This window comes from Sprattus sprattus (genome assembly GCF_963457725.1).
Source record: "Sprattus sprattus genome assembly, chromosome: 9".
Taxonomy (NCBI): domain Eukaryota; kingdom Metazoa; phylum Chordata; class Actinopteri; order Clupeiformes; family Clupeidae; genus Sprattus; species Sprattus sprattus.
In genome coordinates, this window is record NC_137928.1 from 29,954,794 (window position 1) to 29,971,874 (window position 17,081).

General features: G+C 38.7%; 1 protein-coding gene across 1 annotated transcript; it reads left to right on the forward strand.

The window, feature by feature from the left end:
- Positions 1–3,524: 3,524 nt before the first annotated feature.
- On the forward strand, positions 3,525–16,841 carry LOC308370435 (olfactory receptor 6E1-like; the record flags this gene model as incomplete). The annotated part of the gene is made up of 3 exons (XM_080845085.1): positions 3,525–4,148; positions 16,312–16,594; positions 16,699–16,841. The coding sequence occupies 3 exons, from the start codon at positions 3,525–3,527 to the stop codon at positions 16,839–16,841; spliced, it is 1,050 nt and encodes a 349-aa protein (XP_080701211.1).
- Positions 16,842–17,081: the final 240 nt, after the last annotated feature.

Genomic DNA, 17,081 nt, shown 5'->3' on the forward strand with positions numbered 1-17,081 from the left:
CTGATAATTATTACACTTATTATACGCCAGAGCAGAAGAGAAGATAACTGCAGATACATGCCCATACTAATTAGTTGTATATTCGATGACCGATTGTGCAGTAAAAAAAATAAACATCTTCATCCATCCTCAGTGTCCCAGTCATTCCATTGCAAGCAAACACAACGCAGGATACACTCAGAAAAAGACCTTAGAATGGAAAGGATTAAACCTCTGAAAAACATCCTCATTTGCTCTTGGTAATTGTCCCAGTTGAGTTAACCTCACGGGGAAAAACAGAAAAAAGGGAGGTGACAATTTCAATTTCAATTTCAATCGACGTCATACATGCAGCGCAGTTATGAGAATAACAGTTGCCTAATTAAGCTCCAAGCAAGTACGAGAGAGTAGTTTAAACGCCACAGCAAACGCTGGGAAGAACTTGCCCGTGCTGTGTTTGTGGAGTGTTGTGCAAACCTGATAACGTCTACGAAGTCTGGAGAAGCAGCAGGTAAGATAATTAACTTTAAATTATACTTGAATTCTGACTTTCATCAAAGTCTGCTGCCGCTCCTGCGTAGTTGTTTGTGCTAAAAAATAGTCTGGAACTGCAGCAACCATCTGCTACTGGTTCTGTTTGCAAGTGGGCATGCTATTGTTAGTTTGTTTGTAAATGCCAAATTTGACTATTTTTTATACTGAGCATTGTGAGAGGATGTTGCACAAATTTGCACTTTTTATTTACATTTAAGCTGAAACTAAACTTTTAACTACATTTCGAAGTGTATTTTTCTACAGTAATTTATTTCAAACTCAACAGTTAATTATTTGAAGCATTTTGCATATGTTAGTGTCTGTGTATTGATGAATAATGTGTGTTCTATTTTTCTGTTTGTCTTTAAAGGTTTTTAACCTAAAGCCTAATTTACTTAGCCTGGCCATTACCAGCCTGTGACTCCATTTCATTCCGTCTTTCAGTCTGGGCCAACCCAATGCATTTTGGTTTCCGAGATCGGCGGGTGCTTATCTTGAGGTTTAAAATCATTGGAGTTCCCTTAACCAATCAGCAACGTTTAGTAAGCATTCGGTAGATTAAACTCTTCCCAAAGCCAGTTGGGAGAAGAGCTACGACGTCCTTTCCAATCATAAAACTTACAAGAAAATACTCTTGTTCTCCTTTTAATTTTCTGATGTTCTCGAGAGTCGAGACAACTTTTCCGATAGCTTTTCGTGTCTTTTCCTCCAAGGCGAGTTTTGCGTCACAGCTCTGAACTGTTCGCTGATTGGTCCTGCAAAATTTTGAGTCCTGGAGACGATTGTCAATGGGGTTGGGCCAGACTGAGTATGAGCTTGAAATCAATTCAGGCGGAAATACGTAGGCTGGTGTCACCAGGCTATAATTTACTCATGCTAATAACAAATGAACAAATGCTGCTAAACTGAAAAATAAATAAATAAAATAAAAAGGAAAAGTGGAAACAGAAACTACAAAAAAGGTACTTAAAACATTATTTGTATTATTGTTGTATCATTTCTATGGGCTTAACTAGGGATGCACCGATACCACTTTTTTACAAACCGATACGAGTACGAGTATTTTTATTTGTGTACTTGCCGATACCGAGTACCGATACCGATACTTCCCAGATTTGGTTTCCATGAAAGATTTTATTTTATCCTCTGCAGGTTATGTCAAGCCTATAGTACAACATTAACAGAAGGCTATCCCAAGCCAAAAATAAACAGAGCTTTCTGGTTTAAACAAAAATAAAGATATAAAATATAGACAGATGGCAATTTAATTTGCTGCATAGTTAACAACACAGTCTGCTTAACAAAAAGTGAGCAGAACTATCCTGGATGATAAGAACATGAGCACAGTTCAGTTACAAAAGGATCAACAACTCTCTTCCTCCCCTTCTCTCTCTCTCTCTCTCTCTGTCTGTGTGCGTGCGCGTTTTTTTCTTTTGAAAGACGTCAGTAAAGATTGGTTGCTTGGTCTCTTAAGACACTGGCATGAGTGGACTTTGTGTGCTTAGCACTATGGTGCGTCTTCAGATGTTTAATCAAATTGCTTGTGTCAAACGAAGTACTTTCCTTTCCGCCCCTCGACACTGTAACAGTGCAGATCTTACACTGTGCCTTGCTCCTGTCATCATTTATCTTAAAATGAGTCCAAATCGCCGTTAAGGCAGCACAACGGTATAGCGATTTCTTACTAGAGTTTAATGTTGACAATGAACTGGGCTACGTTCTTGCAGCCAAATTGACACTTGCCTGAAGTTTGACTGTGTTAGGGAAGTTGTTTGCAACCTAGCCAACATAGCTATCACAATAACATTGCAAAGAAGTAAACGCAAAAGCACTTAATATTAGCATCAGGCGGAAAAACGTAATACTAGCATCAATGTCCAAGAGTGTTAAAACAACCTTGCTAACATCGCTAACGGGATGTCTTGCTAGCGGCTACTTGCTAGCGGGTGTTTATGACAAACTAGCAACTCAACAACATTCCTGAAACACAAAACAAGACAGACGTCCTCTTTTACACTCACATGTCCTCCTTTCGAGACCTAAATGCGTCCGGGTAAAAGAGGGGAAAACAAATACATTCCCGTCCCCGTCAATCAACCGTAGCAAATGGCAATAATATGTTATAGGCGCAGCGTCGCTAAAGACAGTAGGCTAGCCCCTACACTTTGCCTATGTAACAGCAGTTCTAAGTTAACTGCAAAACATAAAATAACCGAAGATAGCACTTACCTTTACTGGAGGTCGTACGTGTTAAGTTTAAAATCTCTAGCGAAACCGTTAGCTTACGCAAGCCACCTCCACACATCGTATCCAAGCTGTTATTGAATGTATTTAAACTGCAAGTTCAACCTCAACTTATCTGTCTGCAATACCGCTCTCGGCCTCTATGCAACTCGCCGCTCTCACACCTGGCAGGCATAGACAGTAGAGAAGAAAACACACGCGTTAAAGGCACCCAGTGCAACTTTCGAGGCTTAAAAATAAACATTCAATTTCTAGTCTTTTTTACACATAGTAAGTTTCAATAACTCCATACCATTACATACCGACATTCAAGCAGCAAAGATGAGACGTCGTTGTGTGGTGAGAACTGATAGAAAATCGATAAAAACAACAATCGCCGCCATTTTCTTTATTTTTTGTAACCTACAATAAATAAAGCAGGCTTCCAGTCAATGGAAAAATGGCTTCTCCCCACCAGCGATTGTTGTTGTTTACGATTTTCTATCAGTTCTCACCACACAACGACGTCTCATCTTTGCTCCTTGAATGTCGATATGTAATGGTATGGAGTTATTGAAACTTACTACGTGTAAAAAAGACTAGAAATTGAATGTTTATTTTTCATTGAATGTTTACATAAAGTTGCACTGGGGGCCTTTAAGACGCAACACTGGGTATCGGTTTTTGGTATCGGTAATTTAAAACGAGTACGAGTACAAGTATTTTAACGAAGTATCGACCCGATACCCGATACTGGTATCGGTATCGGTGCATCCCTAGGCTTAACCATGCAGAACTTAACTAAGATTTCATTTATTATCCTGACTGCATACACTGATGTTGGACATGTTAAATACCTTTACTTCACTATTTTGTTGGCATTATATGTTTGCATAATTTTTGCCAATGTGCTTGTAATCAGTGTTATTTACCTGGATAGGGCTCTGCATGAGCCCATGTACCTGTTTTTGTGCAGTATGTGTGTGAATGAACTATATGGCAGCACAGGTCTATTTCCTTGTCTTTTTGTAAATTTAATCTCAGACACCCATGAAATTTCTCTTACATATTGCTACATACAAATTTACTGTTTGTATACTTATGGAGTAACGGAATTTAGTAATATAGCAGTCATGTCTTATGACAGGTACATGTCAATCTGTTATCCTTTACAGTACCACACCATTATGACACCAAAGAGAGTCTGTCTCTTAATTCTGATGGCATGGTTGCTTTCCTTTTGCATATTTACTGTTACCTTCTCCATGAATGTGCGTTTACAGTTGTGTGGTAATGTCATGGAGAAAGTGTGGTGTGACAACTATTTGCTGGTCCGACTATCCTGTTCAAACCCAACTTTAAATAACATATATGGCCTTTGCATGACTGTTTTAGTTATTTGTCCTCCAACGGTACTCATGTTATACTCTTACATTCGGATCATCAAAATTACTTTTAGGGCCAGTATTGACACAAAAAAGAAATCCTTGAATACATGTGTTCCTCATATTGTTTCACTGCTAAATTATTCCATAGGTAGCTCTTTTGCAATGATTCAAAGCCGACTAGCCAAGACAAGTATGCCAGCCACTTTGAGCATAATTATTTCAGTATATTTTTTAATGATCCCACCACTAGTCAATCCAATCATGTATGGACTAAAGATGACTAAAATCAGAGATGCTTGTAGAAAAGTCTGGCCAAGAAATTAGTTATTTAAAAATTCAGAACTAGGGAAACAGACTCATTTTTTTACTAGCTCTACATGTATCTTATAATGGTAAAGTAATGTCATCATGAGTCAGTTCAGTGTTGAAACTTTATTCTTGTTTTGGCAATTTCTATGGTAACCTTACCAGTCAGAATCCTGATTGTCTTTTATGAACCAGTCCTTTATTGCAAAAGGCAGTATGAGTAACATTCCAACTGACTCATCAAATTAAAGATTTGCACTAGATGACCACCATCTTCTCACAGTACCTTCAGCAGACAGATGAGCATATTCAGTTACAGACTCCTGTCACTGTCATGCACAACGGACAGGCTGAGGAGGTCCTTTGTCCCCAGGACCATTCAGCTGTACAACTCCACACAGAAGGGGATGGGGAGATGGACTTCTCTGCATGAGTCTACCTCAGTTTGCCATCCCACTGACCATACATGTACTTGTTATATTAGCCCATTGCACTGACTTAATATCTAATTTTTGTCTGGCTTTTGCAACTTATTTTTTAAATTATTGTTTAGTGTGTCTCATAACTATTTGTGTGTATTTATGTTTTGTCACGTTTTGTGAGTTGTAAGCTACTGGACGTCTTACATTTCCCTTGGGATAAATAAAGTATCTTTCTATCTAAATTTAACCTCAATTTAAAGTCATTCCAATGCCATTGGCTGTTTTCTGACAGAAACATGAAATTATATGACTAAAATCAAATCTTAATTATTCAGTGTGGGCCTGCTGGTTCAGTACACTTCATGACCAATTGTGTACGACTAATGTAAGAATAATTTGCAAAGAATTAACATAAATAAAAGATAAAAGATTAACATAAATACTTGATATAAAATAAATGGTTGATATTCCATATAGAAAGTAGTTATTGTTTATTTACTGACAATAAGCACATGTAAACTGTAGGTGAAACCGGGGTTGTACATTAGTTTAATTAAATCAGTCTCATAAAATGTAATAATCATTACATTTAGTTTTTAATATTTTATAATTCCATTACTAAAATAATGGAAAGCTCTAGTTGTACCACTATGTTCCAGTCTGAGTATGGTATCACAATACTATCATACTACAATATAACTACAAAGTCTATAACACTACATAGGACAACCAGAGATGTGAAGGCATTTGGAGTTCTTGATTGGCGGAAAATGGCTTTCAGTGGAATATTGGAACAACAACAGACAAGAAAATTGTTTAAGTTTAAATAAACAATTTATTAAAAGTAACAGACAGTAATTAATAGCTAATACTAACAACTGAGTATAACACTGAAACAAGGGACAAGGTGGAGTTGGGATTACAGAGGAGGGGGCATGAGAGCCTGCTCGTCTGTGTGTGTTTGCGTGTGTGTGTGTGGGTGCGCAGGTATGCGCGGTAACGCGCTAAGTGGAGAGAGGGGAAGTGGGAGAGGAGCTATGTGCAAGCACATAGGTGATAACGCCCGACTCACATTGATGCGTTGATCCAACGGAAGGCAGAGGAGGAGTCTGGCGCATGGGGTTCTGTTGATACCGGAGACGTTATAGTGAGATTGACATCAAGCCTATCCCCTTTGAGTAGTTGCATGCTATCATTAGACAGGGTGCTCAGAGACCTCGCAAATCCTATGATACGTATTTTTCAGTTACAATAAAGGGGTTTTTACATTGTACAGTGTCTATTTCTCGGTAACTTTTAACAAATCTAACCAAAAAAAAGTCAAACAACCAACTTGTAGGTACAAATACGACCATCTACGGAGTTTGGCAGCCATCTTTTTTTTTTGAGTTTGCCGCTCTGTAGACGTGAGCATATACGGGATATGATTGGCTAGCGCCTGTGCTGTCCGTTATGCATGAAAGGCAATATGATTGGCTGACGCATGCATTGCCTCTCGAAAAGTTCAACCTTCTTCAACTCTTGCCGCAAGCAAAGCATGAAACGCAACGCACGCGAACCAAACGGAGCCACAATTCAGTTCGGCAAAGGATGACGACATGCAAAGTGAATGGGGATGCGTTAACCCTAACGCATCAACGCCTTCCAACGCAACAATGTGAGTCGGGCGTAAAGGCTGTGAGCGTGAAGTGAAGAGTGCGCAGGCCCAGACTAGATTTAGGATATAGTCGGCTGTGGGTCCGAGACTGAGCTTGTTTGTTTCTTAGGCGCCAACCTGGTTGGGGGAAGGGGCGCAGAGTAAAGAATGCCTGAACAAAGGGTTCTTGTCTTAAGCTGCCTTAATTCAAAACAAGATATTCAACAACACTGAAATCACGATGTGTGTGTATATGTTCAGATGGTGATTGAGGGAGACGGTGCATGCACGTTCTAACAAATTAGTAAAGTAAAAGAACAAAACAAGATATGTCACGGTTACAGACCTTGAACTGTGAATAGCAAAAGTAAGCATTTAAATCATAAATGAAATAAAACAACAATACTTTCACACATACTGTATATAACACACATTTAAGACTAATCTCTGCCCAGATGTCAGCCTTACTTGAAGAACGCTCTTGCTTAACATTCAACGATGTTTTACGGAATTCCAAGGACAGCGCGGCACGCAGATCTGAGTGAGATGTCCGGGTATCCTTTCTTTCATGCACCTCGTCAGGTGAACTCGCGGAGGTCTTGTTGGAGGTCCGATCGGTTTAGAAGGATGTAGAAATTCTGTGTCAACGTAGAGAAACGAATAAGGGAAGCCGGTCGCCTCATCCTACTCAGAACACTGCTGGGCTGCAGTATAATTCTACCGGTAAACTTAGATTGCAACTAAACAAGTCAAAGTATTTTCTTAACTTCGGCCAAAAGTTCAAATACGACTGTTGTGGGTTGTCCTTTGTTCTGCAGAGAGGGTATCTCTTAATTGAATGAAGTTCACTTGTTGTAAACCCACCGCCAGAGAGAGAGATTTTTGGGTTTATCGCGGTTTTAAAAGGCAAACTGCGTCACCCTTTGTATGACTTTGCTGTGACCAATGCTGGGTCACTGAAATGTAGATAAGGAATGAAATGTGATAAGGGAATTGGGGGTAATGGAGTCTATGGTGGGACATTCACTTACAATACTTAGGGCCTGATTTACTAACAGGATTGCGCCCATTTCTGGCGTAAAATAGCGGTCGTAAACATAAAACGGTATTTACTAAGGGGGCGCATTTGAGTAGAGCACATATTAACGCTTTGAAGGTGTGTACCTGCAAACAGGTGGGATGGTTCCGAAACGTGGGTGGTAACGTAGGCGTGTAGCGCTATTTAATGGGAGGAGTGCGCCTAATGATGTATTGCGTCGTATTTACTAAACTGCCTGGCGAGCGCACATCTCTGATTTGCAGGGTAATTCTCCGCCTCATAAAAGCACGTCTTAACCAGGAAGCGGATTTCCACTGAGTCTGAAAACGTTGATATGGCAGCAGCAATGCGACGACAGAGACAGAGACAGCGAACAGAAATATTTTTTTCAACTCGTATAATTCATATATTCATATATATGAAATTAAACTTTCCGAACGTAATTGGAGAAATTGATCGCACCCACATGCAAACAGTCCCACCTTCAATCCACGAACACGTTTACCGAAACAGAAAGCAAACATATTCAATGAATGTCCAGGTCATATGTGATGCCAACATGACCATTACTTATGTGGTAGTGGTCTGTCCATGACAGTTTTATCTTCCGGAATAGTGCCATCCATCCATGATTGAGCAACAGTGATTTTGGCTACTTGGTAAATGTATTTGTTTCAGTGGGGATATATTGTAGTGAACCCATGTCCCTTGTAGAACGTATTAATCTCGCCATGTACACATCTATATTGTTATAATAGACAGTTTATGCATTAATGCCACCAATAGCATATTATTTATAATCGTGTTCTTTTAAACATCTCGCTGTAGGTGATGGCGGGCAAAACAACAATATAACCCATTGAATCAGGTTCAGTGATTGAGGGAACGTGGACCAATATATCTATCTCGCTATATCTATTCGCTGAACCTTAGTTTTTTCTTCCTCGAATCTCCATGGTGGCAGTAACTTGCTGGCAAGTTCTCCAGTCTTTTAACAGTGCGCTAAATAATGATTGCACAGATTAACGCAGATTAAGCAGCGGTCGCATATTAATAAATCAGGCCCTTAGTGTGCCAGGGAGTCATTGTGAAATATGAGGCTTTTTTGCATGAGATGTGTGTGCTGTGTTTGCAAATCTGTTGGGTATTATGTTAGTCAAGCTATGCAGATTTCAGGCAGCCCTTTGTCATGGCTTCTGCATAACTATGCCAACTGGATAAAGATGTATTATATATTGATGTGTTCATGGTGGTTTATGCTTGTCATGTGTTCTATTTGTCTGCAAATATATTGGAATATAACAAAAATATTGGCAGAAATAGATATCTCTTCTAGTTTATTATTCGTACAGCTATACAATATATACTTACATTGTCTGTGTGCTATAATAAATTATAACTATCCCTGAATTATGTTCCTATATTCTTCTATGAAATAAACTAATAATCTAACCATGTCCAGTTACATATTCGGTTCTGTATGGAGAAAATCCCAAGCTTAGTTTGTAAAGCAAATAGTCACTGGGTGCAGGGAATTATTCAATTTTGTTCCATTATCTTGATCTGGTTCTCTTGTCTATCCCTGTCCAGTCCTCCTTTTTGTCTGACTGCTATAACATAATATCTGTGTAATACAAACCGTGAAAATATCTCTTTGATTGCTGATTAATGTTTACTTTCATGCAGGCTTCCTTTGATTGACAAATCTCACAGTTCATTTGATCCCATGTATTAGTAAAGAGGTATCAATCATTATAGTCTCCTTTAGCATCACCTCCTTTAAAGGACTCTTGGAATTTAGTTATTGCACTTTGTTGATTTTATTAGAGCAGGGGTCTCAAACTCAAAGCGACTTCCATGACAGACCAGCATGCTCAATTGCGTCACACAGTTGCTCAAATACATCCTTAGCTGTGGTACAAACTTGCATTGTCAACACAAAATAATTATGCTGTCACTTCAAACTGGTTGTTAACACAAAAGTTGCGAGCTGAGCATTACCATTTATGTCAGTGCTATCGTCCAGAGCCACAGAATACGCACTAAAACTTTTGCCTTTGGCACCCAGTTAGACTTATTTTCCGATAATGTCAGCCAGACTATTCTCCGCTTACTATTCAGTTACTTGTCAAAACGATAGAAGACATTCCTCCAAAATACCTCTTTTTAATAATTTAGTTTTCATTTCGTGACTTCTGCTAAGAAAAACCTTTTCCTCACAAGAAATACGACTTTAAAGTTTCAGGTGTTGTGTAGCAACCCAGCTGCTGGTGCAAACCTTGGTGAGTTCCCGCCTCGACTACTGCAACGCCCTCCTAACGGGCCTGCCGGCTTGCGTGGTGAAACCACTACATATGATCCAGAACGCGGCAGCGCGTCTGGTGTCCAACCAGATCTGCTTGCATTAAGTTCAAGTCACTTATGCTTGCCTACAAAGTGCTTACTGGTTCTTCTCCCACCTACCTAAATGCTCTTGTAAGGGCAAATGTTACACCCAGGACGCTGCGCTCATCCAGTAAGCATCGTCTGGCACTGCCGCCTGTGCAAGCACGGCAATCCAGACTATTTTCAGTTGTAGTTCCACGTTGGTGGAACGACCTGCCTAGCACTACCAGAGCAACTCTTCAACCAACTCTTCAGAGAGCACCTCCCTTCCTAACTGGCACATTGGCTTCATTTGCACTTAAACAGTGACAGTCCCGCACTTCTTTTTCTTTCTCGTTTTCTATTTCTTGAGAAAAAAAAGCAGTATTTATTGTTACACCAGGTTTCATTGCTCTTAGCTTGACTGTTCTCTCCCTTGTACGTTGCTTTGGACAACACTGGAAACATTTGACTAAATGTAAATGTAATCCATTACTTGCAGACTTCAATTAAACTTCCATTACGTTAAATGACTGGACTACTTGCAGAATGATATGAAAGATGTCAATTAGAAGCACAAAACCCATTGCCAATGGCAGCGGTAAACGTTGGGGTGGCCTATTCAAATCAATGGAACTTTTTGCAACATTCTCAGGAGCTGTATTTAAGCAATAAGGTTTGAGAGGCAGTACTGTATCGTCAATAATGTACTTGTTCGAGGGTGTTGTTAGCAAACCCTCGAACAAGTACATTATTGACGATACAGTACTGACTCGAGTACCTTATTGCTTTTATAACACGGTTGCCAGCGACATTATAAATATTAAGTACAATTTAATTATAAATAGAAAGCTGCCTTTCAGCACAAAAAAGTTGTAGCCACCAAACATTGTGTATCGCATTTCAGTAGCCTAGAGAAAATAGTCCCCCTTTGTGTGGCTGTTGCTATGCAACAGACAAACAGCATTGGGAACTTCACGTCTGTTAGCCTAGAACCAACAGTTTGTTGATGATTAGCTAGGAGATCGACATTGATCTCGCACCATTTTATTCATTCACATTGCTCATTTTATAAATTTGCCATTAAAATAACAAAAACGACAATGGGACACTGTCAACTTTGTTAATATTTGTTTAACTCTGCCTGAGGGACGCGTGTGAGAGCAACGTTATACTTAGCAGCGAGGCTAGCTAGCTACTATATATTTCAATTGATTTTTGGTCTAAGCATTAGCATCAACCTACAATTAATTTTGGAGAGCTTAAGTTAAGACATACAATACTCTGCAACATTCGTGTAGCACATAAACAACTAACTAACAGGTTCCCAACACGCCGCCATCTTGGTTCGATTTTTTTTTTGAGAGCGCACTGATATGGAACGCTCAGGTAAATGTAAACAGGTCGTACAGTTACTATATCTCTGATTAAAGCACACCCCGGAACTCACTCCAATGGTGGAATGTAACGAAGTATTTTTACTTCGTTACTGTACTTCGTTACATTTTTAGGTATCTGTACTTTACTTAAGTAAAAATAATAGTGCATACTTTTTACTTTTACTTCGTTACATTTTGCAGCTATTATTTGTACTTTTACTCCGCTACATTTCTACAATATGTGTCGTTTTTTGTTACATTTTATAAACACAGTTTCGCCAAAATGTTGCCTACACAAAAATATGGATTGCGTTGCTTTAGGACGTTTCAACCAATCAGGTGGCTCTATCTGCTCCAATGACAGCCGAGTGTGTATTTGGCAGCAGCAATACGGTAGCCTTGCCAGTTTTGTTTAAACATTCGACAAACAGCCTGACTAACAAACAACTTTTCAGCATGGATTCAGAGTCAGCCTCATCTGAGGACATGTTCAAGTTCAGAGGCCCCAAGAATAACTCGTGGAGGTTTCAGTGCGTTTCCTGTTTACCTTAAAATAGGAGTTGTTGCCTTCAAAAATTCGCCTTCAAATTTGGAGAAACAGGTCGAGTTATGCAGAGTTCTTGCTATGCTAAGTTAATGTCTATGACTTTTGCATATCGTATGCGGTTACTGACATGATTGTATACTGTTATCTAGCAAAATACATGTTGACATACAGCAATAGCATCAAAATAACACGATTGTAGCTTGATTATTTATTTTACGTAGTGGTAAGATAAAGCTGGTAGTTTAGCAATGTATAGCTAACGTGAAGATTTGCCTTTTTTATTGACAGGTTATTGCCTGGCATGCAAACTTAATGCCTAGTCTTGGGTTACTCAATATGTCCCCCCCCCCCTTTCTGCAATCAATAGAGCATAAAACTCTGCATTGACCAGTTTAACAACTACATTGGTTTTTCATGTTTCATATTTCCATTTTTTACACGTTTACAATAAAATAAAATATATAAAATTGTGTCTTTATTGGTTTGGCTTAATGGTATGAACTTTGCAAATAATCCCTGGTAGATAACTTGTCATCCGCAGAATTGTAAGATAGAGTGTGAACAGTATTACAGACAATAGGCCCAATAAGTACACCAACTTTTCCAATTAACAAATGTTGTTGCTTATAATTATTACTAGTAGTGACATCTGTAGAGGCATTTATTACCAGTCGCTATTTCTTTATCAAAATGGCACAGCCTAGACATTGAGAGACAACCCATTGCGTGAGTACTTTTACTTTTACTTTTAAAGTAAATTTAAAAGTGAGTACTTTTTACTTAAGTAGGATTGTTGATGTAGTACTTTTACTTTTACTTTCATTTTCCTGGGTACTTGTACTTTTACTTAAGTACTAAACTTCAGTACTTCTTCCACCACTGACTACAGTAATTACAGACCCCTTTTCAAATTGATGCAGATCCCACAAATGATGTGAAAACGTGCACAAGCTTGGGTTTACTTTGTTGATTGTTCACCTAGGACTTTACGCCACATGAAATTTTCACTGTCCATTTGAATCCAATAGCATTGACATGTAAATGAGGCCAACTCCATGTTTCATGGTGATTTATCAACACAGAAACACACCCTGAGGTTTTAGAGTTAGATATATTAAAGGCACCCAGTGCAACTTTCGAGGCTTAAAAATAAACATTCAATTTCTAGTCTTTTTTACACGTAGTTAGTTTCAATAACTCCATACCATTACATATCGACATTCAAGGAGCAAAGATGAGACGTCGTTGTGTGATGAGAACTGATAGAAAATCGATAACAACAACAATCGCCGCCATTTTCTTTATTTATTGGTGCTGCAATAAATAAAGCAGGATTCCAGTCATTGGAAAAATGGCCTCTCCCCACCGGTGACTGTTGTTGTTTACGATTTTCTATCAGTTCTCACCACACAACGACGTCTCATCTTTGCTCCTTGAATGTCGATATGTAATGGTATGGAGTTATTGAAACTTACTACGTGTAAAAAAGACTAGAAATGTAATGTTTATTTTTCATTGAATGTTTATATAAAGTTGCACTGGGTGCCTTTAAGGCTGTTTGCAATTGGAAACCACAGCTGCTGAACCAAAATATACTTGTCCACATACATACAGATTCTTTGAAATTAGTAATTTACTCTTTCCAAGAAAAATCAAACATAATTACACAATAATATAACACACACATTTATTGTAATTCATCACAACAATAATGTTACTCGATTTGAGATATTATTTATAAAAGCTCTCCTTGTCTGCCATACTTTTCTCTTCATAGCGTCTTTTATCTTTTGTGTTCTAACTCCATACAGAATGGGATTCAATACAGGTGAAAGAATAAGGAAATACAAGGACAGAACCACACGAATTGTATATGGGAGATGAGTCATGTCAAAACGACTTTGAAATAATTCAAAAGAGCAGCCTATGAAGAAATTCATTATTGCAATTAGGTGTGGAACACAAGTGCTCATTGCTTTGGCTTGCCCAGTTCTTGTTAAAGTTGAACAGATTATGATAATCTTTATGTAAGAATAGACAATGATGACAAGTGGTGGCATAACAGAGAAGAATGTTTGAGTTGCACCAAAAATATTAACTTCTGAAACTCCTGAGCATGCTAGCTTGACCACTGAATAATTATCACAGTAGACTTTTTCAATTACAAATCCACACATTTTTAAGTTTGCAGTGATCAATACAGTACCTGCACATCTAAGAAATGGCAACAGCCATATTAAAGCAACAAATAGAATGACTTTTGAAGGAGACATTATCTTTTGGTATGTTAGAGGGGAGCAAATAGAAATGTATCTGTCATAAGCCATCACTGTTAAATTAATGATTTCACATCCCCCATAGGTGTTAATGGAGAATATTTGCACAAGGCATGCAAGCCATTGTATTTGAAATGTCCCAGACAAAAGGTTGTAAATGATAAAAGGAGTCAATCCAGCTCCTCCATACAAGTTAATACATGCTAAATTACAGATAAGAATATACATCGGTTTGTGTAATTCTCTCTCGGCACATATAACATAAATTATAAGTATGTTGGCTATAACAATAACAGGGTATAATAATGCCAACACGCCAACAAAGTGTAATCTTTGCTCATTTATCCTTGCATAGGCTTCTAGCATGAAGGTCACATTTGACATGTTGTTCAAGTAACAGTAACCAACATGCATAACACTGAAATAAACTAAAAGAAAACACAGATATTTAGATTATATTTCCATCCATTGCTATATTCTCCTATAACTGACTCAGTCATTGGTTAGGAGAGGCAGTAAAGGCTTCTTAAACTGACTGAAAACTCCCTCCCCACCTTACTATCTTAAAGAAGTGTTTGACTATATATAAACATTCCCCTCCTATGTAAATAGTGTTTGTCTCCTGGGATATGTTGTGTACTACCAGAAAGCCTGATATGACTGTGCTAACCATCCTATTGTGTTGGGGACATAATGTCCTGAAATCATATTCAAACCTCAGAAAATAATAATAATAAAAAAACATTAAACTAAGTTCAAAGCCCCCTATGGAACTTTCTTAAATTTTGCTGCCACAAAACATATTATGCCTATTGCCTAGATCGCGAAGGAATACAAATATCATGGTATCTTGATTGATAATCAACTTACTTTTAAAAAACATGTTAAAAAAATTGGCAAAAATTTAAAATTCAACTTGGCCAACTTTAGGCATCTTAGAAATCACATGTCCACCGAGGCTGCTAATATGTTCTCGCTGATTTTATCTCAAATTAACTACTGCTTACCCACCTGGTCTACTGCCAACTCCACTACCCTTAAACCAGTCATGCCTCTTTACAAACGGGCTCTCAAAATACATGACAAAAAACCTAAATCACACCATCACTGTTCAGTCCTCCATAAGTACAGACCTTTAAGTTAGGACAATCTGATCACATTTAAGAAGTGCTGTTTCAGTTTCAGTTTCAGTTTGTTTATTTGTTGAAGAGGGACAGTGTACATTAATAAACATTAAAATGTAAATGCACCCAATTGTAGCCAAAAGGCTAGTTTCCATTGGCAGTCCCCCTGCCAGAGTGTTAATGGCTAAACAACTTAAAAAAGGCATTAACTATATGTATACACATATACATATATATATACAAACATAACAATGACAAAATAAAAATAAAATTAAATACCAATATATAAGTTCTAGTGACCAATATATAAGTTCTAGTGACCCACTAATGCTCACATTTTTGGTTATTTATTAACCATTTTTAAAGATTTATTTTAAAGCTGTTAAATGAGGTTCTGTGGGAGATGGTTCCATTCCTGGGCTGACCTAACTGAGAAAACAAATACACTTTTTTTTAAAGGAATATCACAGTCTCCTCTTGCTGCCCCTCGAGTAGCACTGGTTGCTGATGTTCTAAACTTGACTAGGCTGCATAGTGGTGGGGGGGCCAGGTTAAACCGGATTTTGAACATTAAACAGCAGTTCTTAAATGTGATCAGATTGTCCCAACTTAAAAGTCTGTATTTTTGGAGGACAGAACAGTGATGGTGTGAATTCGTTTTTTTATCAAGTATTTTGAGAGCCTGTTTGTAAAGAGACATGACTGGTTTAAGAGTAGTGGAGTTTGCAGTAGACCAGGGCCCGTATCCTTAAAGATTCTGAGAATCCTCTCAGAGAGCTCCTAACTTAACCTAAAAATTCCTTGCCAGGAGTTTTAGCTTAGAAGTGATTCCAGAACATTTTCAGTGAACTCTGAGCCAGGAATGGATGAAAAATCCTATCTTAGTGAGGAGGTGTGGTTGACCCCGTTAGTAGGTATGAGTCAATCATTTCAAATGGCCTATCTCAAGGGGCTGTCCTTAATGAAGTAGAAATTGCAACGTTACAACTCAGTGTGAACTTAACGAGGGTAACACAGCTCAGCTTTTAACAATGTCTGTGATTGCTGGCTGGTCTATTTATGAAGGCTTGTTAACAAATATCCTACAAACACAGAAAATGGAGAAAACAAGGAATCGCAAGCCGAACTGGACTGAGGAGCAAGGTTTGTTGCTGGCCCAGTTGGTGAACGAACATAAAGGTATGTTACGAGGAAAATTTGGCCCAACTGTCACTAGCCAAGGCAAGAGGCGCGCCTGGGACACAATATTCCAAACAATCAATGCCTCTTTTCCACTGGTGGTGCGGACAGGCGACGATTGTGAGAAAAGGTGGTATGTGCTGCAGTCCAAGGCAAAAGATGAGATTGCAGCACACAAGCGGGAATCCTCACTCACAGGTGAGCAAAATACTATGGCCTACCACATAATCTGGCAACTTGCTCCTGCTGGCAAAGTTAATTTACATGCCTAAGTACTGTGTTCATTGACTGTTTCTTTCTAGGGGGTGGACCACCTGCAAAGCGGCTGTCCCAGGTGGCCGACACTGTCTTTCAAGTCCTGGGACACTCTGAGGTCAGTGTCACCGTGCTGCCAACAGGCATTGACACGTCAATGATGCAGGCCCTTGAAATGCAGCAAAGGTAGGACACAGAGTTATTCATATCAACAGTGTTTATTCATTGCAGAAGCCATTTCATGTGTTATCTATGCTCATTGTATGAAATTAATTTAATCAAAACAATAATTAAACTAGGCCTATGTATTTCTGTAGCATGGAGCCATCACAAGAACCGGGCCCATCAAGTTTGCCGCCTGAACCATCTGAAGCTGCTACTCAGGATAGCCCGGCGGATCAAACACCATTCCCATCCGCAGCACCTGCTC